This window comes from Anabrus simplex, chromosome 1 (assembly GCF_040414725.1).
Source record: "Anabrus simplex isolate iqAnaSimp1 chromosome 1, ASM4041472v1, whole genome shotgun sequence".
NCBI lineage: Eukaryota > Metazoa > Arthropoda > Insecta > Orthoptera > Tettigoniidae > Anabrus > Anabrus simplex.
The window spans coordinates 886621856-886648435 of record NC_090265.1 but is presented as its reverse complement, the minus strand read 5'-3'; the positions used below and the strand labels follow the sequence as shown (position 1 = coordinate 886648435).

General features: G+C 38.3%; 1 protein-coding gene across 1 annotated transcript in view; it reads left to right on the top strand.

Moving 5' to 3' along the window:
• The window catches only part of Gp93 (heat shock protein 90 Gp93), an 86015-nt gene that overhangs the window by 19932 nt on the left and 39503 nt on the right, over positions 1–26580 (top strand). Inside the window, exons 3-5 of the mRNA XM_067136542.2 lie at positions 4998–5158; positions 6806–6922; positions 14953–15154. Of these exons, the coding sequence (XP_066992643.2) occupies positions 4998–5158; positions 6806–6922; positions 14953–15154 (480 nt within the window). The remainder of the gene's footprint in view (positions 1–4997; positions 5159–6805; positions 6923–14952; positions 15155–26580) is intronic.

Here is a 26580-nt window from a genome sequence, read left to right as displayed (position 1 = left end):
ATACATTCTTCAAGCATGAGGCTGTTCACTGCTATACATGGGAGGGTAGAGGCACCAGGAAGAGTGAAGTGCCATTAGATCTGATACAAGAACATCAGACATACTCTCTCTGTGTCTGACGAGCCGACCCTGATTGCCCGTTATATGGGTACGTATATCGCTGGGAAAGAATAGCGTGTTGTAGGGCTGTTCATCAGGAATACTATTGCACGCACCATAGTTTCTGTTAGGCACGTAAGTGAGTGAATGATGTGGGTCAGAGCATCGCTAGCAACACTGAAATTATTATGTTTTTTCCCCTTGTTATTTATTTTGTTATATTTAATTTGTAAAGAATTTGTTAGTACTGTATTAAGTCCCCTCTGTGTTAAATTTTATTGTTTGTCTTCTTACTTAATATTTTATATTGTTATACAGTCAGTGTAAAATGGAGTACTTCGTACCTGTATCTGATTACTACTAAATAAATAAATAAATAAATAAATAAATAAATAAATAAATAAATTCGGAAAATCTGTTAGGAATGTGCAGGTATTCCAGGATTTTTTAATGATACAGACCCCCATGTGATCTGTGGTGAACTTTGTATCTCTGGGCTTAGGGAAGAGAAAGTGGAATAAGGGTAGAAAATCTCCAGGACGGAGAAATTAGAAGTATGTGGATCTGATTTGTGAAAAGTTCCAAATAATAGACAGTAAGCTGGTTTAGGATATAGGAGAATGGCTGAAGTTCCAAATAATAGACAGTAAGCTGGTTTAGGATATAGAAGGAGAATGGCTGGCATACAGGGATGGTATGGTAGAAACAGCAGGGGAATGCCTAGGAACGACTGTCGAAATTTTTTTTTTTTTTGCTAGTCGCATCGACACAGATAAGTCTTATGGCGACGATGGGACAGGAGAGGCCTAGGAATGGGAAGGAAGCGGCCGTGGCCGTAAGGTACAGCCCCAGCATTTGCCTGGTGTGAAAATGGGAAACCACAGAAAACCATTTTCAGGGCTGCCAACAGTGGGATTCGAACCCACTATCTCCCGGATGCGAGCTCACAGCTGTGCGCTCCTAACCGCATGGCTAACTCGCCCGGTCGACTGTGTGTAAAGTCAGGGAAAAGTGAATCGTGTTGGAATAATGAAGTGAGAGCAGCTTCTAAACATAGAAAGGTGTATCATAAATGGCTCCAAACAAGGACTGATGCAGGCAGGCAATTGTATGTAGATGAAAGAAACAGAGCATATATTATACAATGCTAAAAAAAAAGTTCTCCATATTAATGATTTCACATGGCATATGTCTTGGTACCTAAGACATGTTAACAGTATGCACAGCAGGCCTAGGTCCCCTTGAGGGTAGGTTCAGTAGAATAACACTCAACAGTATCCCCTGCCTGTCATAAGAGGCAACTAAAAGAAGCCCCAGGGGCTCTCAACTTGGGAGCATGGGTAGGTGAGCGTGGGGCCCTGAGTTGAGTCCTGACATTACTTCCACTTACTTGTGCCAGGCTCCTCACTTTCATCTATCCTATCCGACCTCCCTCTGTCAACTCTTCTTCATTTCCGACCCAGGCGGTATTAGGTTGCGAAGCATAAGGGAGCCCTTCGTGGCCCTTGTCTTCCTTTGGTCGATTTTTTTTTTTTCCCCTCTGATAGTGTTACATGGAGGATGGTTGCCTAGTTGTACTTCCTCTTAAAACAATAATCACCACCACCACCACCACCACCACCACCACCACCACAACCTGTAGGCCAAAGTCCAAGACAAATAGCAAAGCTAAGCCCAGATCAGGTACGGTATTTGTCTGATGGGAAACATTTGTCAGGACGGTTAGTTTAAGATCACCTGTAAGGCCGGTAGCGCATAGCATATCTAGGATTAAGATGAACATTTCTGTTACTGACCATATTCGAATTGTGACATTTTTGCAAAATAGGCCTAGATGCTTGTGTTGAAGTTAGTCATAGTGATATCCCCAGAGTTCGGAAAAAGTTCAGGCACACACAAACTGTGGTCGATGGACACTTCGCAGGGAGGATTCGTATTTGTTGCTTTTAGCATGTCATAGGCTCATTGCTACTGCCACCTCGTTCTGACAGTACCTTTGGAGGGTCAGTGCAGTGAATGTCTGATCAGACAGTGAAAAATTGGCTGCACAGTGGAGGGCTGATATTAAGGCGGCCTGTACCAAAGGTCCTTTTAAACCACATCATAGGGCAGCTCTTCTGAGGTGGGCAACTATTCATAGCCCATAGCATCAGGAACAATGCAAGTGTACGCTGTTTTATGATGAGGTCAGCATAAGCTTGCGCCCACACAACAGGAGCTTTAGAGTCTGGAAGCAATCCAGTGAGAGATGGAATGAGCACTTCCTGGCATGCCATCACCACCAAGGGGTTTCCATCACGTTTTGGGGTGGGATCACGTTTGATCGACATACGCCCCTTATAGGTACATCCAGCAATGCCCCTTCTTCTTGCCCACCAGTTATCAGTTACTACTGATCTGCATTTAGGGCAGTCGCCCAGGTGGCAGATTCCCTATCTGTTGTTTACCTAACTTTTTTTAAAATTATTGCAAAGAAATTTGAAATTTATTGAACATCTCCCTTGGTAAGTTATTCCAGTCCCTATGTCCCCTTCCTATCAATGAATAATTGCCCCAATTTGTCCTCTTGAATTCTAGCTTTATCTTCATATTGTGATCTTTCCTACTTTTTAGACACCACTCAAACTTATTCATGTACTAATGTCATTCCATGCCATCTCTCCACTGACAGTTCAGAATATACCTCTTATGATAAAGATGTTGATTCCCATAGGGAAGCTGAAACGTCCAATAACGGACCAACTATATTGGTATTACATACCACTTAGTCGAGCAGCTCATCTCCTTTCTCCCAAGTACCCCCGGCCCAAACTTTGTAACATTTTTGTAACACTACTGTTCTGTTGGAATTCACCCAAAACAACTCGAGCTGCTTTTCTTTGCACGGTACACAAGAGCGTTGCTTATCTGGCCCTTGTTAATCCGGATCTCCGGTTTATCCGGTTAGAAGATAATACATACATTACTATTATAGACTGTTATGCCTTTCAGTGTTCAGTCTGCAGGCCTCAGTGAATTTACTAAACGTCATCACAGTCCTCTATTTGCAACTAGTGCTGGGGCCTCATTTAGTTCTATACCTCTTATCTTTAAATTGTTAGAAACTCAATCTAACCATCGTCGTCTTGGTCTACCTCTACTTCTCTTACCCTCCATAACAGAGTCCTTTATTCTCCTAGATAACTTATCTTCCTTCATTCACCTCACATGATCCCACCACCGAAGCCAGTTTATGCGTACAGCTTCATCCATCGAGTTCATTCCTAAATTAGCCTTTATATCCTCATTCAGAGTACCCTCCTGCCATTGTTCCCACCTATTTGTACCAGCAATCATTCTCGCTACTTTCATGTCTGTTACTTCTAACTTATGATAAGATATCCTGAGTCCATCCAGCTTTCGCTTCCGTCAAGCAAAGTTAGTCTGAAAACAGGCTGATGTAAAGATGGTTTTGTCTGGGAGCTGACTTCCTTCTTACAGGGTACTGTTGATCGCAACTGCGAGGTCTCTGCATTAGCTTTACTATGCCTTGATTCAATCTCACTTACTATATTACCATCCTGGGAGAACACACAACCTAAATACTTGAAATTATCGAACTGTTCTAGTTTTGTATCACCAATCTGACATTCAATTCTATTGAATTTCTTACCTACTGACATCAATTTAGTCTTCAAAAGGTAATTTTCATACCACACTCATTGCACCTGTTTTCGAGTTCCAAGATATTAGACTGCAGGCTTTTGGCACAATCTGCCATTAAGACCAAGTCGTCAGCATAGGCCAGACTGCTTACTACATTTCCACCTAACTGAATCCCTGCCTGCCACTTTATACTTTTCAGCAGATAATCAACGTAAACTACGAACAGCACAGGCATTACAGCACATTACAGCTTTGTCTACCCCCTGTAGGTATCCTGAACCAAGAACTCATTCTGCCATCAATTCTCACTGAAGCCCAATTGTCAACATAAATGCCTTTGATTGATTTTAATACCCTTAACACCATAGTTCCCCAGTATGGCGAACATCTTTTCCCTCGGTACCCTGTCAAATGCTTTCTCTAGATCTTCGAAACATAAAGACAACTGTCTATTCCTCTTGTAGCATTTTCCAGTGATCTGGTGCATACTGAAAATCTGATCCTGACAGCCCCTCTGTGGTCTGAAACCACACTGGTTTTCATCCAACTTCCTCTCAACCACTGATTGCACCCTCCCTTCCAAGATGCCAGTGAGTACTTTGCCTGGTATACTAATCAGTGAGGTACCTCGATAGTTGTTGCAATCCTTCCTGCTCCCTTGCTTATAGATAGGTGCAATTACTGCTTTTGTCCAATCTGAAGGTACCTTACCAACACTCCATGCTAATTTTACTACTCTGTGAAGCCATTTCATCTGTGCCTTCCCACTATACTTCACCATTTCAGGTTTAATTTCATCTATTCCTGCTGCATTATGACAATGGAGTTTATTTACCATCCTTTCCACTTCCTCAAGCATAATTTCACCAGCATCATTTTCCTCCTGCCATGAGCTTGGCTGTTCCAACACCACCAGGAAGATTTCCTTTTATTGTTCTCTTTTTTTTTTTTTCTTTTTGCCAGGAAGTGTTGGAAAAGAACAGATAAGTGATGAATTGAGTTTTTTCATATTATGTGTTTTTATTCATGTTTGACACTTTTTCCAGCATTAGATGAAGAGCAGTAAAATGTCTGTCATATATCTTTAGTGATGGAATTTTTGATCTTTTTAAATTTACTAATAAGTGATTCTGCAGTTAGGCTATGAAGATAGATTAAAAATTACAGACTTCTAAACAAGATACTATCCTCTTGTATTTTTCACAATGTCCATGCAAATAGTAGGATCATAGTGAAAAATGTATTTGTTACAGATGATGAAATTGTCAAGAGAGAAGAAGAAGCTATAAAACTGGATGGTCTGAATGTAGCGCAAGTTAAAGAACTCAGGGAAAAGGCCGAAAAGTTTGCATTTCAGGCAGAAGTGAACCGCATGATGAAACTCATCATTAATTCACTTTATCGAAACAAGGAGGTAAGTCATTGACCTTCATTGTAACTTTCTTTTGAAGCATTTGCTTTATATGTAAAACAGTATGCAGACAGTATTACAGACTGTAAGACGTTATCTTTAATGAAGAGTATGACAGCTTTAATTCCTGTGCAGAAGATTGTTTTGCAAAATTGACAACCAGTCAGTTACCACTGATCTGCATTTTTAAGGCTGTTGTCTTAGTGGTAGATTCCCTATTATTTGTTTACCTACTTTAAAAAAATAATTTCAAGGAAATTTTGAATTTTATCAAACATCTTCCTTTTACTCCAGTCCCTAATTCCTCTTCCCATAAACGAGTATTTGCCTCAATTTGTTCTCTTGAATTCCAACTTAATCTTCATATTATATTTCCTACTTTTAAAAACTGCACTCAGAGTTGTTCATCTGTTAATGTCATTCCAAGCCGTCTCTCCACTAACAGCTTGGAACATCCCTCTTGACTGAGCTGTCTCCTTAACTCCCAAGTTCTCCCAGCCCAAAGTTTGCTACATTTTCATAACACTAATCTTTTGTCGGAAATCACCCTCAACACATCATGCTGCTTTACTTTGGATCTTTTCCAGTTCTCAACTCAAGTAATCCTGGTGTCCCATACACTAGAACCATACTCTAATTGGGGTCTTACCGGTGACTCATCATCATCATCATCATCATAGAACTCTCTCCTCCCTCCATTGTGCTGGGTAGGGTGGTGTTGAACAAGTCTTAGCCATCATTATCTGTCCAGAAATATCTCCTCTCCCACCACTGATTCCCAGTTCCCTCTTCTTCTCTCCACATCCTCTCTCAGCTGGTGTAACCATTTCTTTCTAGGTTTTCCCACTGGTTTTCTTCCTTCAGCCCTTCTTGCTTTGCCAGGCATTTGCTTTACATGTCCGTACCATGCTGGTCTTGAAGTCCTTAGCTTCTCTTCAATTGAATGTACTTCCAGTTCCATTCTGATGTCATTGTTCCTTACATGGTCCTTGCATGTTTTTTGGAAGGTTGTTCATAGGCTGAATTACTAGTATGACTGAACAGTGAGAAGAGAGAGAGAGAGAGAGAGAGAGAGAGAGAGAGAGAGAGAGAGCACTAACTGAAGTGATTGTGTGTCTGTGTAGTTGTAACAGTACCGGGTGAATTGGCAGTGCGGTTAGGGGCGCACAGCAGTGAGCTTGCATCCGGGAGATAGTGGGTTCAAACCCCACTGTTCGCAGCCCCGAAGATGGTTTTCTGTGGTTTCCCATTTTAACACCAGGCAAATGCTGGCTGGGGCCATGGCCACTTCCTTCCCACTCCTAGGCCTCCTAGGCCTTTCCTTTCCCATCGTCGCCATCAGACCTATCTGTATCGGTGCGACGTAAAGCAAAGAACAAAAGAAAAAGTTTTGATCGCAATTAGTATTGGTTAATAAATCTTAGAGTAAATGCTACCGGTCATGTATTTATTTACCTGCTACCCATCTCTGCATGACAGTATTTTGTTCATTTATACCTAACATTCAGTAAATTACTTTTGATAATATCTTACTGCAAATGTTTGGCAATTTCTTGTTCAGGAAATTGCTGATATTCTTGGATTTAGTTGAATGACTATTGTTTGGGTCCTAACATCATTGTTAACGTATCCAAATTTTGTTTGTTTCAGATCTTTTTGCGAGAACTTATATCAAATGCCTCAGATGCCTTGGACAAGATCCGTCTCTTGTCCCTTACTGATAAGAGTGTCTTGGATAGTACAGAGGAACTTAGCATTAAACTTAAGGTAAGACTTTAATTCATAAGTGTAGGTATATGCCTCATTGGTTTTAAAACTCTATCATGTATGCTTTAGTTTATCTCTCTGGCTTCAGATAGTTGATTACTGAGTACATTCTAATCAGACTGATATTGAAGTAAGGATCAAAGTTCATATATTTGCTGTTTCAGATAGTCTGTAGAAATACAAGCCTTCCTACTGACCTTCAAATTGATTAAATATATATTATTGAGTAGAAAATTTGTTTATCACCATTAGGCTTTGGAACATTGGAAATTTGTGATGCTGTTATTTTTAGTATTATATATGGTTATAGTCCAATATGTTTCTAATGTTTTTAAGTGATCCCTGTTTTTGGAGGAGGAAGTGGTGTCACAGTTTTCCTCATCTTGAATTAGTGGTTTTATATAATTTTTATCAATAAGTTTTAGCTTATTTAGTGAATTGACAGTGTGCCCGTTCACATCTCGTAGACCATTTACAAAATGGCGGCGTAGGAAGGTATGGCCCATGCGATCTATTAGAGGCAATGAACTTCTCATTAATGCGGTATATAGAAGACCATGCACGTCTCGGAATGGACCAATTTGGAAGCCACTACAGGACAGTAGAGCGTCAATTGGATTGTTTTACGAAAAAATATAGCAGCAGAGTAATTGTTAAAAAACTTCACTCTAAAAAAATTTCATCGATAGAGGAAGGACGCAACTCCAAGCCAAGCTTCACATCTGAAGATTATTCAAGATTTCTGAAGAAGATATTGACTATTTTACGATTGACGTTTCAAAACAGACGAAATAATTCACTGGCGCACAGTATAAGAAGAGCCGATATATTACAAGAATAAGTAAAGTACGGTGAGCTACATCTGACTTGGATCCCGTGAGCAACCATTCTGCGATTGGCGAAGGACTCACTGTATCAGAGGACCGATAACTTCATACGGGCAGAAAATTATCCCTGTTGACTTTAAAGAACAAAAGTACATTTCGAATTCTGGAGAAAAAGGCTGTTACATAAATTAATATATATACGGAGAACTTATTTCCGACCAAAGAAAGAATAAGAAATAGAACAATCGATTGGGATAGATCATTAAAGAAATGGAATATATCATGACTGATTTCTCCGCAGAAAGAATTTTCTTTGCTGTCTGCAGAATTGGAATGATGACTGCTTGTTAAATCTACAAGATGGACTGAACTGGGGAAAGGTACCTTCTCAACCAGACGACCAGCCGATGATGGGAAGGCAACGGCCAACCAGACGACCAGCCGATGATGGGAAGGCAACGGCCAACCAGTCGACCAGCCGATGAGGAAGTAGGCAACGGCCAACCAGACGACCAGCCGATGACCGGGAAGGCGATGTCCAACCTGAGATCTGGATCCTAACAGAGGGTCTAACCACATCCAAGCAATGGAGCGACAACCAGACCAAATATAACATCTAACGAGCTAAGTCTTTACATTTTCTAGTAGAGTAGTTTCTTTCAATCTACACCCGCACTCTAACTTCGGCATGTGCTGATTAATTGGTGATATTTATGAATTAATTAAGAACGTGTGTGAATTATAAAGTGAAGTGTGGGATATTTAAGGCTATAACATAAGATGGCAGTGTAGAATTAGAGTTCTATTATATCATATACATGCTACCGCACTTGCTCACAAATAGTAGAAACTAGCATGAGTAAATGAAAGAAGTGTTTCTTGTGAAGATCTGATAGCAATGAGTCTGTACAAGTCGTGAAACTTCGATTGATCTCGTATTAGTTGTACAATGACTACGTCACGATTTACCTGCACGGCAGACATGAATATATTTAAGTTGCGTACTCCTTGTTTTATAGAAAGAGGGCATTGAACTTCGATTGCTGTTAAAATATAAGAGGTTATTGAAATGCGTTTATAATAAGGCAGTTCTAAGATGCTTGGCATAGAGCTTTAAGAGTAATCGGCGATATGTGTACGGTAATAAGTATGCCAGTGGTGTGATAATGTACATTGAAATGGTGTTATAATGTGGTTATTTCTCGGAGTATATTAAGGAATATTTGAAATGCAGAGGTTTGTTTATGTGCTGCGGTATGAAAAAGAATTGCTATTTGCTGTGGAAACGTTACGTTAGATTAACATGAGGTGAGTTCTGTGTCACATAGAAAGAGTATGTTAAAAGAGTACACATCGCGCAGATGACCCATTTTAAGGTAAGATTGACATGTACTATGGTAGAATTATGAATCATGACAGTTTTATCTGACATTAGTAAATGCTGTGTAGCATATACGAGAGAGTTCATTAACATATGGTTTAACTATGCTCATGGCTAAGTCTACTTATGATATTCTTTGGTGCTGTGACATATTTCAATATGAATGCGTATTAATTTCATTCTGTAATTTGAGCTCATTTCGGAACATGATTACGAATATAGATATAAATAATGAATGTGAACTTGAACATTGAATGAGAATGAACATGAATAGGAGGAGTACGAGTGAGTGTAAATAGTTTAAAAATCTCAATTATTTTACTTTTATTTGAGCCAGCGCTGACTCTGATCCCTTATGCATACAGGTTATCAAGCTTATACTACCCAGAATCCACATCAACTTTTTATTGAACGTTATTTTATTCCAATAAATCTTTTATATTATTTTTCTAGAAAGTTCTCGTAGAACGTTCTCCGACGATCTCTGACGATGTTGCGGGGTAATCACTCGTCACGTAACTTATACGAGTGTCCAGAATTACACAGTCCCCCGACACTTTGGTTTAACAGCACTGTTTCATTTAATATGGTTGGGATATGCCCTCGAATTCACCCTTAATCTTGTAGATAGAATTTAAAAGTTCATTAAGGATGTAGATGCGATTAGCATCGAAATTGGAAGAAAATAAAGCACAGTTCATGAATAGAAATAATGAAACTGAAAATTGTTCACGCACTTGGCACAGTTCGTGGTGATTTTCCACTAAATAAATTAGCACTTGATATTGAAAGAAATGTATGACTGCTCAAGAGTTTATCAGAGACACTGCTGTCAGTCATGCAATAATACTAAACACTTGGACGGAGAAATAAGGTTGAAATGAAAAGCACAGTTCGTTGTTAGGCGCACTTGACATTGAATAAAATAGGTGACTGTTCGAGAGTTTATCAAAGATACTGCTGTCAGTCACACACAAATAATTTCCACACTGTTCAGAAGAATAATACACAGTTCTGTTTGAATTGGATAAAAAAAAACACAGTTTGAATTCACAGTGAAACACTTGTCACAGCACACGATTATACTTTTATCATGGTAGTCATTTGCAGTAATATTCATGGGAAAGTTTGAACACTTTCATAAATACTCGTGTCTATTAAAGAAATTATGCTGACTGAGATGTAAAGAAAAAATATCACAGTTCCTAGAATATTGCTGTAGTGTCACATTTAAATTAATATTGGTTCGGAGATTAAGTTTCACACTGGCAACGTGGTAATGAACTCAGTTCTACAAGAACGAAAGTAAGTTATATCGAGAAGTTTCTACAAGCGCACAGAACGTAAGTTCAACTGAACTGTTGTCACTTAAGTCCAATACATGACTTGTCATAATCAGAGTTTAAACACACACAAATTTTGTAAGTTCAGATAAAGACTTTGAATAATTAGTTCTTCATCACTTGCAAAAATTACAAGTTCAACTTGACTGATAGACTCAATGTCCATTATAAAGACTTTGTTATACATTAGAGTTCACACGCGCACAATTGGTAAGTTCAACAACACGACTGTCAAAGTTTAAGTCCCACATGAAGACTTTAAATATTCAAAGATAGCCTCTGTCAGCACTTCGACGAACACTGCAGCGTGGAGAGTTAGGCTGAACACTCAGCTATGACTGTCTGATCTGGGTAAAGTGAGCTCTCCTTATATTCAGTTTGGGGCTCCTACGTCATCATATAACGTGATCCCTTTGAAGTTGATTATCTCACGAATCCCTCAACGGATTTTCTTGAGATTCACGATATGAGACGTTTATGTTATCCCCTTCAAAATGACGTAATGCTCAAGTCGCTGCGATAATTATTAGAGAAGTTTTGAAATTTTTTCAATCGAATGTTCGCGAAGGTGTGACGTTCATATCCAGAACATACCAGGTCAGGCCAGCTACACGTGGCGCGTCAGGCGGGTAGTCTATCTTGCCCCTGCAGCTACGTCACACACACAGCTGTCCTTGGCTCGCCTGCTTATTCCTCCGAACGTAAACAAAGCAAGTTCGCTCTGAATATCTTGCGTGATGATTGAATATTTTCAAAAAATACGCATGTGCAGGTCGTAACCGGTACAATACTATCATATCGAAATCGACAATGAAATTTGGAGAGAGGATGAGGGGTCCATAAGAAAACAGTGTACAAAAATTCAGCTGCCATTTCGATCTGTAAGGTCCTGAAATTGATACAGAAATGTCTAATAGAATTGCACGCATTAGCTTATAGCTCGACTTGGACAGCCCTGGTGACCAGCTGAAATGACCGGGTTACCTTGAGCTTTCTGTGCTAGCCAGTTAACACATGTTCCTTTGGAACAGCAGTCATGAATCCGGCTAATGTTCTAGAGTATGCTTTACGTTATTTCCATGAAAAAGGTTTCTCCTCTTACCGTGAAATAACTTTGGAAGAAAGGGAGATGGGTCGACATGTGATTGAACTAACTGAAAATCATCCTGTGGGTGCCAGCATCGTCTCAGAGTCGTGTCTGGGGAGAAATAGTGGCAGTGAAAGTGATAGTGGAAGCAGCAACACCTCATCTGCATTATCTGAAAGAGAAGGCAGCACACCATTGCCAGGAACAAGATGTGTTACGAATCCGACTTTGAGCCCTGAGTCTGATTCCCATCAATCCAGTGAAGAGACACCGCAGTCACCTAGCAAATCTACTACTTCAAGTTACGCTTCCAGTCCACAGAAGAAAGTGAAACAAACTGTAGATCTTGCGTACAAGAGAAAAGTGTATGTGCTGAAATTCTTATGGCTATACTATGGTAAAGACGAATATTTTGTTGTATTATAAATCTTGGAAGTACTGGGAGAATTAGAAGATGCCCTATCAGACAGGACAGTGAGATATATAAGCGGCATGAAGAGCTACATAAGATACGTCTGGGCTTCTTTTGCATAGAGCATGAAGAGATGATGTTGATAATGAAGAGAGAAATGCAAGAGAAAGTACACAAAATGAAAATAAACATTTTAGAACTATTAAAGAACAAAATATGTTCAATGCCTGCTGAAAACTCTGTCAACTTTGTGACATTTAGATCATGCGAGTGAAGTATGTGAAATTGTATCGGAAATGGCGGATTGAAGTTTCAAACAATGTGTTTACCAGTTTTGTCAGTAATTTCATATAAAATATGTTTATTTACAGTTTAAATAGTATCCTTTTATTTAGTTTAATTTGGAGTAAAGATTTCTCATAATACTGTCTTTATTTACAAGGCAACATGAAAAAATGCACTAACTGATTTTCACGTTCATGAAAAGTAATCATTAATAATAGCTCCCCGAATGGCATTTCCTGCTGTATTTTCTTCGTGATTCACAAATTGAATGTTTTCGTTGTTATTGAACAAGTCTCTTTCTTCATACATATCGCTTACATCCAGAGCGAAATTGTAGAGGACTTCCGTAGCTACTATTGCGTTGCTGCATGCTGTAGGCGTGAAGTGCATTTCTTTTTCAAGGATTTGGAAATTTTTTTTCCACACTCCAAAAGTGCGTTCCACAACATTGCGGGTTTTTGCATGAGCAGTGTTGTACCGGTGTTCAGCAGGTGTATTTGGTTGTAGGAGTGGTGTCATGAGGAATTTCGTACAGGCATAGCCCTAATGTCCCACTAACATTCCATTATATAAACCATGCTTAAAGTTCGCTGCAACAGCACTATTGTCCCATATTTGTGCATCATGTGTAGAACTGGGCCATTGGCAAACAATATTCATGATCTTCATACTTGCATCACAAATAACTTGGGTGTTCATAGAAAAAATACCCCTTCCGATTTCTGGAAAGTTTGCCTTTGTCACCAGGAGGGCACAAAATAGGAACATGCATACAGTCAATTGCACCCACGATGTGTGGGAAACCTGCCAACGTGAAGAATTTCCTTTTATTTTCAGTATATTCATCATCATTCGCATATTTATGTACCTCCCTCTTAACCTCACTATTGCTCTAACCACGCGATGAAAGATATGGCCAGCAGTCTTGCAGTGAACGTTGTTTATTAGATCACCGACACTGAAATGTACCAGAACGAAACAGTCGCAGGACACACAACTGTAATTGGGAGATACAGCTGAATTTCTATCTGAATTTTGTTGTAAATAATCTACAAGTAGATGTAGAAGGAAAGTAAAGGATTCCTTCCTAATTTAGTATTAGTATTTAGCTTTACCAAGCATTGTAAAATTCCTTCCTAAGGCTAAAACATTCCTTTCTAATAGAATTCTAATAGATATTGCATTGTAAGTTTAACCCTAGTCAAGTATTACATGTGTATACTCCAGTCAAGACTGCCCCACACCAAACATGGTAATATGTTTATGCAGAATTTTAAATTGCACGTGTTTATCATAATGGTCTTCAACCTGTGTTCTTCATTCTGGTCAGTAAATTGCTGCAGGCCAAAGTATGAGCTATTACTTGGGCTAAAAACTGTTAACTGGAAAAATAAACAACATTAATGGTAATTACCATATTTCTCCAAATCCAATACTACTTTTTAATCTCAGAATCTCAAGTGAAAAATCAAGGGTGATTTTGTATTTGCGACCTATCAATAATGACAGTTACCACGGTAACCACGCTGCTTCCCTTCATCCCCCGGTGGCACATGCAAACTTTGTTGAACGTCGATCTCGTCTGTAACGCACTGTATGTACTATTACATTCCCGCTGTTTTCTTAGTCAAGATCATCAATATAATCAAAGTAATCCATAACCGCGTTTGAAACGTCTTCCTCTTGTATATGATGCGGTATTCAGTTAGTCAACCAGTCTGATCCTAGCTTACTCCATGCACGACGTGAGAGTAAATTTTAACCTTATATGCGTGCGTTATTTACTTCTTTAGTAATATACAAGAAGATGTGCTTTTCAACATTTTACTCTTGTAGTAATTTAGTCCAGGAGTATCTAAAATGACTAAAATACTTCGGAAGTAATTTACTCTCATATGAAAGTCGCTGGGTGCTGACTTCAAGAAGTAGAACTTGCTCTTGGTTGGTGCACGCCACCCCTAGAATTGGAACATTTTGCAGTGATGTAATTCAGAGTTTGGAAGAAGGTGCGAGGAGGAGGAACAGTGGAAAAAGTTGATGAGTGATAGGGACAACATTGCTGGATTTGCTTAAGACAAATTTGAATTAAATTTAAAGAACAGTCTAAATGTGGAAACCTTTGTAACTATGATCAAACTCCCTTTGGAAGGGCTGACAAGATATGCCACGTTGGTTTCTGTAGATGTTGAGCGGAGCTTCGTTTTATATATGTATCTACTGACCTTAAAGTGCCAGTGAGTTACTGTCAAAATCATTGAAATGTTGTGTGTAATCCAATATAACAAGTATATTAATTATTAGAACCCAGTAAATGGGAATGGGATAAAGAAAGCTCATATAACTGGTTTAAGCCTTAATAAAGTGACTTAACACATTTTTGTATGTACAGTATTTTAAGAACCTTCCCCTCCGCCCCCATTAATGACCATTAGGTTGTCTTTCAGTTCAGAGGCAGTCTGTGAATAAGAAATTTCTAGAGAGTTTGGTGCTATGATAGGAATTTACTGATCTATTAGTAATAATAATTTTATGATTGTCATCTACTCTGTGATTAACTTTTTATGTCCTAGTAGTCTGAATAATATAGCCTTATCTATATTCCTATCCACATTCCTAGCTTCTTGCCTGTAGTGTATATTTGAACACTTGATTGTTTCTGTTATATGTGGTCCTTTTTTCCTTTTGTGTATTTCAGGCTGATAAGGATAATCATGTGCTTCATATCATTGATACGGGCATTGGTATGACAAAACAAGATCTTGTGAACAATTTGGGCACTATCGCCAAATCAGGCACTGCTGATTTCCTGAGCAAGATGCAGGATGCATCTACTACTTCTCAAGAAATGAATGATCTCATTGGCCAGTTTGGTGTTGGTTTCTATTCCTCCTTCCTTAGTGAGTATCTTGAAATTGATATTGCATTGTAGGTTTAACCCTAGTCAAGTATTACATGTGTATACTCTAGTCAAGACTGCCTCACACCGAACATGGTAATATATTTATCCAGAATTTTAAATTGCACGTGTTTATCATAATGGTCTTCAACCTGTGTTCTTCATTCTGGTCAGTAAATTGCTGCAGGCCAAAGTATGAGCTATTAGTTGGGCTAAAAACTGTTAACTGTGAGAATAAACAACATTAATGGTAATTACCATAATTCTCATAATTCAAGACTACTTTTTTATCTCAGAATCTCAAGTGAAAAATCAAGGGTGATTTTGCATTTGCGACCTAACAGTAATGACAGCTACCACGGTAACCACGCTGCTTCCCTTCATCTCCCGGCGGCACATGCAAACCTCGTTGAACGTCGATCTCCACCTCTTCCTTATACACATTGTTAGTCGCATCAGCTTGTTGTACAGTGCCTCTGTGTAACCTCACTGTTTCTCAGGAAATAGTGGCTAGAGAATAATTCTTTTAGCCTCTAAAAAAAAAAAAAAAAAAAAAAAAAAAAAAAAAAAAAAAAAAAGTTTCTCAGAACCGAAGAAAGGCCAAGGCTACTCAGTCTATTGTACCTGATGATTAGTAAAATTAATACTTTCATAGGCAGGAATATTTTCATGATGGATTGTCGTATTGTAGAGATGCGTGGAACAGACATTGCTGGCAAACATTCAACTCTAAATTTCAAGAGGTTCTCGTTGATATTATGATGCCAATTTTAATTAAGTTAATGGTTATTAAACACGTGGATATAGAGAACAATTACGCAGCTGTAAGAAAATATGGTATATCTAAAGCCAATGTTTTGTGTTAGCATGAAGACAAAGATAGCTTAAAAATGCGTACTATACAAACATTGCATTCGGTGAGCCGCAACAACAAGGACGCTTTAAAGAAGTCAGAGATGAAATTGTTCGGTATGTGCGCAAACAACGCAAGGGCAGAATGGCCATACCACGTTGCAATAAACTCGTTGACCTTCAAAGCCCGCACCTTTATTACACCTCGCTAGCCACTGAAATCGAGAAGCGAGTTTGCGTCTAGCGTCAGCCAGTTGTACATGGCGCTTAGTAAAAGCATGACTAATAGAATACCTAGCAAGATCACTCACAGAGTTAAAGCGCGATCCCGCAGAGCGGCACTAATGGAGCCTAACACCAATGCTACACGTTAAGCTGATTTAATGGAAGTTACACTGATACGCAAATAATCAAATACAACACATGAATAATACTGTCAAAGAGTTATAATATTCTCAGTCCCCGCGAAGAAATATCTTTGAACCTTAATAAGAGAACATGCAAAATAAAATATTGTGCTTTACATACTTCAAGAATACTTTTTAAACAGAGCACATTAAACATACATCAGATTGTAAATAACACTGACTCTTTTCTCAAATAAAGTAAATGAAGTAAATTCCTCACCAAAACTAGTTTGAGGCCACTTTCGATAGTTTACGAGTAGACTTAGAAGATTGTCGAGCTTACAGTTCTCTGCGGATTTCTCTTGCTCTGAAGAAGAATCGGCACTTTAATTAGTGGTAGACCAGTTTTGGAATAATGTCCAAAGTGTGTTCAATACAACAGCCAGCTCCTGATGGCACAACTGAAATTGCCTCAATCGAGTCAAGACACTCGTAAAAAATATCACCCCACATTAAATTGAATCTCTTCTCTTACGAAGGTAATCTCAAAAATAAGATCTCCTATTTTTTTAATAAATACAGAACTCTGTTCGTGTGGCTGTTGGTCACCTTATTGTGAAGAATGTTTCCTGCGCTCGCATATAAACATGCGCACGCCGCGTTGAGGCACTCAGTCTTGGCTTGGCAGCTGTTGAGAATGGAGCTCCTGTTGGATGTTACCGCCAAGTGCGAAGTGCGCACAGTTATTCAGTTTTTGAACGCAAAAGGAACTGAACCGATTGAAATCCATCGCCAATAGACGGAAGTGTATGGTGAGTCGTGCATGGACGTCAGAAATGTTTGTAAGTGGTGTAGAGAGTTTGCAGCAGGTCGGACTGAAATTCATGGCGAACGAACAAAGGAGCGGGAGGCCGTCAATTTCCGTCGAGTTAGTCGTGAAGGTTGAGCAAATCATGCGTGAAGATCGGCGGATCACCCTGGATGATCCCTGCACTTTGGTCCCTGAGGTTTCCCGAAGCGCTCCTCACAACCTCCTGAACAGCATGGCGCGAGCTGGTATGACACGGGCATACAAAAACTGTCACAGCGTCTACAAAAATGCATTGACCAAAATGGTGAATATGTAGAAAAATAGCTAAATGTTCAAGCTGTAAAATGATGTAAACCATTTTTGAAATAAACAGGTCTATATATTTATAAAAAAATAGGAGACATTTTTGGGATTACCCTTGTAGTTTAACCTCATCAATTATAACTATCCCATACCGTTTATTCTTGTCCACTTCATCCTTAAAATAATCTGAAATAGCACTTATGCAATGAGGATTTACACCATAGGGACGTTTAAGTCCTTTGCAGACTTTCCTCAAATGGCTTTGTGAGGGAAGAGGTAACAAATTAATCCTTTAGGGGATTTTATTCTAAATAATAAACTCTCTAAATGAAAATCACTACTGTACCTCATACTATTGGGAGATTTTACTTGGCATTTCTTTAACATAGTGTCTATAATGATTTTCTGTTTCTTACTAAGAAATTTACAATCTTTAGATTATTCTGTGTCCTTAATTGGCCCCTGTAGGAAATTAATCCTAGCTTTGGTTGTGGAAAGACTGCATTTAGCTCGTATTAAATTACGAGTTGCATTCTTTAGTCGCCTTTTGAGAGACAATATTGTCTTTCCGGCATCGGTAAGAGAACTAGACTGACCCTGAATTTGACTATAAGTGGGCTGACCTTGAACTTGAACTTCACCGCCTACTGTTGTCATAACTGTTTCACTCACTTCGTGATTCTTGTTCCTTATCCTCTTGATACTGTCCTCGCTCCTTTTCCTACTGGGTGCCTTTCGCAACTTTATCTCAGTGGATAAGTATTCCATTAAATTTGGAAATATATAAGGTACCGCTCCTGGTTTTTATTTCGACCTCACGAGGAAGTTCAACGTTTTCACCATTCACAACAAAACAATCTGCCGAAAAATGCAGGTCACATATTCTGCTTTTGGCTAATAGTTGCCGCAGAATAACTCTAGCCCATTTTGAAATAGATTATTTTCTTCTGGTGGTGTAAAAAAATCGTCTACCATCACACTTCCTTCAGTAACCCGATTTACAACCAGGAACGAAAGAATACGATATTTTCTCGAAATAATACAAAACTAGTTGATTGCACACACATAGCACTGCACAGATACTAACACAGACTTTTAGAAAATATTAAAACAAACAAATAGGCGTTAAAATAATCACAATGACTTCATGCATGCTCTCTATACCATCGCAGACAGTTTGGCGCATGTGGTGTTGCAGTTGGTTCGTTGAGACTGCAGCACCGTGTTCCACCAAGACCACCAACTATGTTAAGAGAGCAGAGTGATCACACTTGGTATTCTAATCGTCATGGTAAAAGTTAAGTTTTATAAACTGTAGGAATATTTTCCTGATGGATCATCGTATTTTAGACACATGGAACTGGTATTGCGATCAATTTTAAACGGGTCCTCTTCGATATTATGATGCCAATTTTACATTAGTGGTTATTAAACTCAAGGTAACAAATAATAATTGTGCAGCCGCAAGAAAATATTAAAAGATAATGCTCGGCGTTGGCATGAAGACAAAGATAGGCTAAAAATGCTTACTCTACAAGATAGGCATTCGTATGATTTCACAAAGCTCTTTTTAAGCCTGGTTAAATTTTTTTGAAGGAAAACATGGTGGTTGTCTTGGATTCGGAGAAATACGGTAATTGGTAGGGTAAGAAAAATGGTGATAAAACTCTCTCTAAAAATATAAATGTTTAATTTACTTAATGAGAGCAAGAAGTTGTGGTGTGCTTTGTGCTGTTTTTACATTCAAGAGTACAGTTAGTTATTATATGTCCACATTGGAGCACTTCAGGGGGGAGACCCAGCTTAACAAAGAAAAAAAAAAAGGTTAATATTCATTCGATTGTTAAATATGCTACAATTGTTGTTGACAATTGCTACACATATCCCAGTATTGGCATGCTTCCAATTTTAACATTTAAAAATAAAATATTAAAAATTTCGCACCTTTTTAACAATATCACTGTTTCTCTTATAAATTCGATGTTTATAATAATTTTCATACTTTTTCTTAAAGTGTGTATCAAACCTCCACCTACAAAATGAACCCCAGTCACTAACATAGACTGTGATTTAGATATTTTTGTAGAGTTTTTATTCCGATCACCTGAAAATATGAATATTTTTGTAGATAAATAAGTTATATAAAATCTATTATAAATGACCTGAATGAGGTACAGATTGTAGTACAACACTATAGGAGGAAACCCTGAAAAACTCATAATTATCCGTGAAACAGTAAGACAGTTATGAAGGAAACCGTGATATATTGTTAAAAAAAGTGGGAAATTTTGAACATTTTATTTGAAAATGTTATAATTAGAATTTTGACATTATTGAAGTTGCTTCTGATTGCTAGGAGGCATGCCATACTGGGATATGTGCAGCATTTGTCAATAACGTTTGTAGCATATTTAACAATCAAAGAATATTGGCCAATTTTCTGCGTGTTAAGCTGGGTCTCCCCCCTTAAATCAAGTATTCAAAGAATTAACTGGGAATTTAGTTTTCATTATCTTTCAAAACCTCTTCATTCTTTCTGACCTTGCTGCCCTTTATTCATCAGACATGGTATATTGTTTTCGTTCGAAAGTTTTTAGCTTGTCTTATATGTTTGTTCTTCAGAATCCTTTTCTCTTGTCTATTTGCAATTTGTTGCATTGTAATATTCAACTCTTCTAAATCATCTTGGACTTCTTTGAATCAATTATATTTTGTTTTTTCACCTTTCCAAAAGTAGTTAAATAGTTAACATAAAAAAATAAATGAACTGGATTAAAGCCACTATATATATATTTATTAATAATAAAGTCGAGCTTTCAGCCAAATTGCATTGGCCTTCATCAGGGCATGTGAAGTTTTGCCTCCGACAGTGAGCAAAGAAATTATCTGAAGGAACATGGAAGTCATGCCCGTACTATCCACGGCCTACCCCACTAACTGGACTCAAGGATCGTGGCGCTGTGCTGTGGTGGTTGGGAGGGAAGTTACTGATGCACCGCCCTCTGTCGACAGTTTGAGTGCGTCCCGCTGTGCCATGGTGGTGTTATGCATGTATTTCTGCAGTACAGGTCTCCATGTATTCGATAACTTGAAGCCATCTTCCCTGTTGATGTTATTTGGGCGCAGCTCTATCTCTATGGCTTCCCTTACAAGACGAGCATAGAAGTCTTTTACAGGCGCGATGACCTTCGCCTGGTCAAAGAGGATTTCATGGTCTGTACTGTAGAAATGTTCTGCTATGGCAGACTGGCTTATAGTGTTCTCCGTGGAGGATAAAAGAGCGACATTCTTTACCGATCTGATGTGCTCTTTCACTCTGGTGCTAACAAGCCTTTTTGTCATGCCAACATATGAACAACCACAACCACATGGAATTTCATATACGCCCGGTGTTTCAAGATGTGGCTTCTCTTTGACTGGTCGAAACAGGGATTTGAGCTTCCGGTCTGCAGTGAAAACTGGAATTATATTGTACTTCTTAAGAATGCGCTCTATTCTGTCAGTTATACCTGCCACGTAAGGAAGGAATAATTTTTTCTTTTTGCTGTAGTCCTGGTTGGTGTTATTCAAGTTAGGCTCCTTGATCTTCACAACTCGTGTTATGTCTCCAGATGTATAGCCGTTTTTCTTCATGGATGTTGTCGGTTCTCTCATTGCACTTGAGCGGTTATCATCGTCTGCAACATTATTCACCCTAGTATATAATATTCGAAGGAGAGCTCCTTTTTGGGAGGGGTGGTGATGTGAAGACTTATGAAGGTATCTTTCAGAATGTGTAGGTTTCTTGTACATTGCATGGCCTAGTGTACCATCGTTCTTCTTGTATACTAACACATCAAGAAGAGGTAATTTGCTTTCATTTTCTACTTCCATTGTGAACTTGATCTTACTGTTAATGGAATTTAGGTGCTCTAAAAATTCATTTAAAGTTTCCCTTAGATTTTTAGTCCAAGTCCCGTGGGGCATATCATGCATGTCACTTGAAGGTGGGTAACAGGAAAAACTAAAGAGCTATTTTACTCTTTTCGATAGGGCAGATATTAAGGGAGGTACCATCAGTACCAGAGCACCACGCCAGAGGTCAGAGATACAGTATGCAACCTCAGAACCACAGAGAATTTTGCTCAACTTGGACCAGGAACTGTACTGTACAATAAATTCAGAAATCACTCTCTCGACTTTGTTCAGCTTCATCATATTTCACGTTACTACCATGCACTTGCGTAGGAAAATATTTTAACATGTCGCATTAAACCTGTGAATAAAGCCCTGTTACTTCACATAAATTCCTGAAGGAAACATCTAATCCACTGCAAATTCCCATGCAAAGAATTAGTGCAAATGCTAGTATACATATTATCACAACATAGCACTTGTGATGCAAGCAAAATATTTTAATTGCCTTTTTTTTTTTTTTTTTTTTACAACGGTAGGCAAACTGTTTTAATAATACTATCTTAAATGTACAGAATAATCACAATAAAACACTGGTAATGCAAGTCTATGAGATAAACAACACTTTCAAGGTCACACAGTAACGACTGGCATCAACAGATGTAACAACCTAAAGGTTTACCAGTCTTGAAAAATTTCCCTCCAAGAATTCATACATTATCTACTGGCACAGCAATATATCTTTGAAGACAAATTGTGGAAAAACTGTACATTACAGCATAAAACTGAAAAAAAATTCTGGAATCAGCAAAAAAAAATTGAGATAATATCGCATATTGGTTTTCAGTCATCTGGTACCATGCAGACTAGCGTTATCATTTGTTATTCTCATGCCTGGATTATTCATGAATTCTCTAAAGTTCTATTTTTACCGTCAGCTTAGCATTTTTAATTCGGTATCTGCTGCTCTCCGTGCCACTTTCCTATAGACTTTTTGTTCTTCTAAGTTTCTGTCCCACTAGCTCCCCATTCCAATTTCCTCTCGTAATTGTTTTTCATTACCCTTATCCACCTAATGACCATGATCATTAAGGCGTTGAAGTTTTAATGATCTGATTAGCTGGTTTGAGTTCCGTTGTTTGAAAAAAGTTTCATCATCAGAATGTGAACTGTCATGTCTCCAAAAATGACAGGGATGATCATGTTAAAGACTCCTTTTATCAGGATTTGTTAGAACTGTGGAATAAATTACCCAAACATGTTAAAATGATTTTGGGTGATTTCAATGCAAAAGTTGGAAAGGAAGAGATTTTTGTGCCAACAATAGGAAGGGAAAGTCTGCATGACGAAAGCAATGAGAATGCCATTAGACTAATCAGTTTTGCTACATCCACAAACATGAATGTGTGGATCACCACCTTCCCACATAAACAAATGCATAAGGAAACATGGTATTTGTGTGATGGTAAGATAGATCATGTACTAATTGGTAACAGGCATAGAAGCTCCATAACTGATATCAGAGCTTACAGAGGAGCTGAGATGGGATCTGATCACAATATGATAATTTCTTCTGTTAAAATTAAATTGAAAACCTCTCGTAAGTCAGACTGAGGAAATATGTAAAGTTGACAATGAGACACTGAAGCAGGAGGATGAAGGATTAAAGTATAATATGGAAATTACAAACAGATTTGATATTCTGGGAGAAGATTCTATAGAAGACATTGATGAAACAAATGAAGTTTGTGAACGAATGTGGAATAACGAGAAACAAATCATGACCGGTAGCAATGAAAGTGATACTGTCAAGATGCAGTTAATGAAGTGGCAGTATGGCATAATAAGTGGCTGCAGTCTAATAAGCAGGGAGCGGATTTATATGTACTAATAATTATTGAAATATGTACATATATATTTAGGTATTTTTATTGAAATATGGAATTATGTATGGACTTAAAATTACACACATAACATTAATTTCTATTTAATATCAAAGTTCAAAGAAGCTAAACAAAGTAGATCTACATGCAACATAATGTTGCACTTCTCATTTTAATATATTTTAGAACACACAATCTTTTATTCTGTTACCAAAACAGTGTATTACAAAATGTTCTTTTAAGTGCTGGAAAGTGAATCTTCTCCTATTATCTCTAAGGGCAGATTTATATTGACTGAAACTGCGTTCAACATTGGAAGAGGTAATGGGGGCATAATTCAACTTCACAATATATGCTGGGGTTAAATCCAGTGTTAATTTTACACTTAAATCTCCACACAGCATTGCAGCAACCTTTGTCATTTCTTCATATCCAGGGTTCATTGAAAGTACAGGGGCCATCTTCATGTTTGCTACATCTGCAACTTTACCTGTACCATGATCCAGTTGTTCCACATTTTTATTCACAATTTCACAACTTTCAGAAAGTGAGAGATGTGAGTTTTGGAGCCTTTTCAGTGTTTTTGTGATGCATGAAAAATTATGCTGAATGTAACATAAGTCATTTCTCACACTTGTATCTCAGACAACTGTTTTCGCGGCTTCAATTGAGGCTGCACCTTCAGAGTCCATGGCTTGCAGAACGTTCTTAATACATTCTATATATTCAACATAATATTCAACCACTTGCAGCCATGTACCCCACCCAGTTAGAATCAGCTTAGGCGGCAATGGAATCTCTGGGTACATTTCTTTCAAAAGATGAACTCTTCTGTGGGCTTTGAGAAAAACTTTTTTCACTGAGGAAATCAATAAATGTACTTTGGGGTAACTGCCTCTTACCACTTCTGCCACACGATGAAAGGCATGTGCTACACATGTTAAATGAGTCATCTTAGGATATACAACACACAATGCTTCTCTGGCTGTTATCATATAAGGTGCAGCATCGCTAATAAAAAGTAACACTTTATTATACTTAACGCCCTGTGGCCAGAGGATACCCATAGCCTCATTGAACAGTTTTGCTGTAGTTTTGTTATCGCACTTTTCTAGAACATCACAGTGTAAGAGAATCCGTTTACAATAATCTTCGCTTAACAAACTAATGATTACGTTGCCAATTAGCCTGACTTCTTTGTTGTCTCATCAATGGAAACCCAAATTGGACAGTCTTTTAATCTCTTGCCTTATCTTCCGAACAGTTTCATCGTATATGGCTGAACAGTATGTTTTTCTGAACGTTGACTTATCCGGGATGGATCGTTTAGTATATTTCTCGAGGAATTCCCTGAAGCACTGGTTATTCAGTTCGAAGAGAGGTATGTCAGCAGAGATGAGAGCACGGCAGAGATCGGTGTTGAACTCGGGACATTACACTGGAAGTTGCTGGTTGTGTCAGAAACAACTGTCTCTGCTTGGAATCTCGTTGTTTGTTAGCCTGGTGTTTTCTGGTTGAAACGTGCTGTTGCACAAGGAACTTCGAGTAGATATCACTGTACAATGGCACAAATTACAAAATAATATCTTACTGTCAGTTGATAAACCATCTTCTTTAAATTCTGATAAGTAACTTTTCAATTTTAAACTGGTTGACTGAGCTACTTTAGGCATATTGTAACAACGTTAATGTCTTCAATGAATATCAACATACTACTGCACACACTGAACGTACAGAACACTATGATCCGTCTCATTGCTAATTCAAACTGTGAATGACTGGTAGTGAACTAGGTGGAGTTATGAAGCAATCAGAGGGAATGCCCAAATTACGAACTAATCCGGAAACCACTACCACATCATTGATGAATGAGATTTCCCTAGTTACGAAATTATGGCACAGAAACAGTCGATGTTATGTAATGCAGCTTATCAGTGCTGTAAGTGTGATTCAGATAGTCACGGCACTGACCGGCTGATCTCCACCCCTTCCGGGCTCAACCTCTCTTTCTTCGCACTGCTTATCAGCTATTTTATTAACCCAGACGTGGATAGGCATAATAATGACCTGCACACCAGTTAAAATATTAAATTTTCGAATATAGATTTCTAATTTATCTCTCCATTATTGAGAGGACTGCTAATTTAATATAATTTAATACTTTTTAGCCATAATATTGATTCTAATGATGAAGAATATGGAACAAATGTGCTAAACTGAAAAATATGAAAAATGAATACTCCATTTTTCAACTCCACACTTCATGTTTCGTAAAAATAGTGTAAAATATAATTAATTTGAAATTCCTAAAGAGATATGTATTTATTTACATATAAATCCATTCCCTGCTAATAAGAACATACACTGCCGAGCAAAAAACAAAAACAAAAAAATGCAGCACTTCAGAATTTTCAAAGATAGTGATTTATTTTATTAAAATCAATAACTATCTTGTGTGGGTTATTGGTATCCTTATCACTGTCATTTAACACACTATAATGTGATATCCAGGGCAATTTTTATTGAGAGAAATTAGATTTTACAGCAAATAATTCACAAGGATACAGAAATTGCTAAAATCACGCTTGTGTGTATCAAAATTTAAAATTGTTTAAGGACAGTTAATTTTAATTTCCTTTCACTCAAAAGTTATGATTATTATTGCACTGTATTTCTGCACTATAACATACACTTTCAAAAGGTGTGCTGCCACCTCTGGTACGACTCACAGCTTCCCTTTGAGGCATACTCCTGATGAGTGCTGCAATATCCTCTTGAGGAATGAGCTCCCATTCTTGAAGAACTTCCTACAGCTCCTGAATAGTCTCTGGACATTTGACTACACACTTTTCTTCCCAAAACGTCCCATAGATGCTCAATCGGGTTTAGATCTGGGCTGCGTGTAGGCCATTGCATCAGTTGGATCCCTACTTCCTCGAGGTACTGAAGGACACATCTTGCAACATGAGGGCGTGCATTGTCCTGCATTAGCACAAAATCATCACCAATGAATGTTGCAAAAGGACCAACATGTTCTTTGAGTATTTCTTCAATGTAGCGACGGGCCGTAAGTGACCCACCTTCTGCAAAGATGAGTTCTGTTCGAGCAGGCAAGGAGATGCCTCCTCACACCATTACAGAACCGCCACTGAAAGGCATCCATGAAGAAAAATTTCATTGGAAATAACGTCCTCCACATCTCCTCCACATGCTTTCTCGTCCATCTGGGGATCTGAGGCTAAACCGAGATTCATCCGTGAAGAGAACTCCCCCATTGATCATCAACCCAATGCCGATGATCTCTTGCAAAACATAAGCAATTCTCTCGATGCTGACC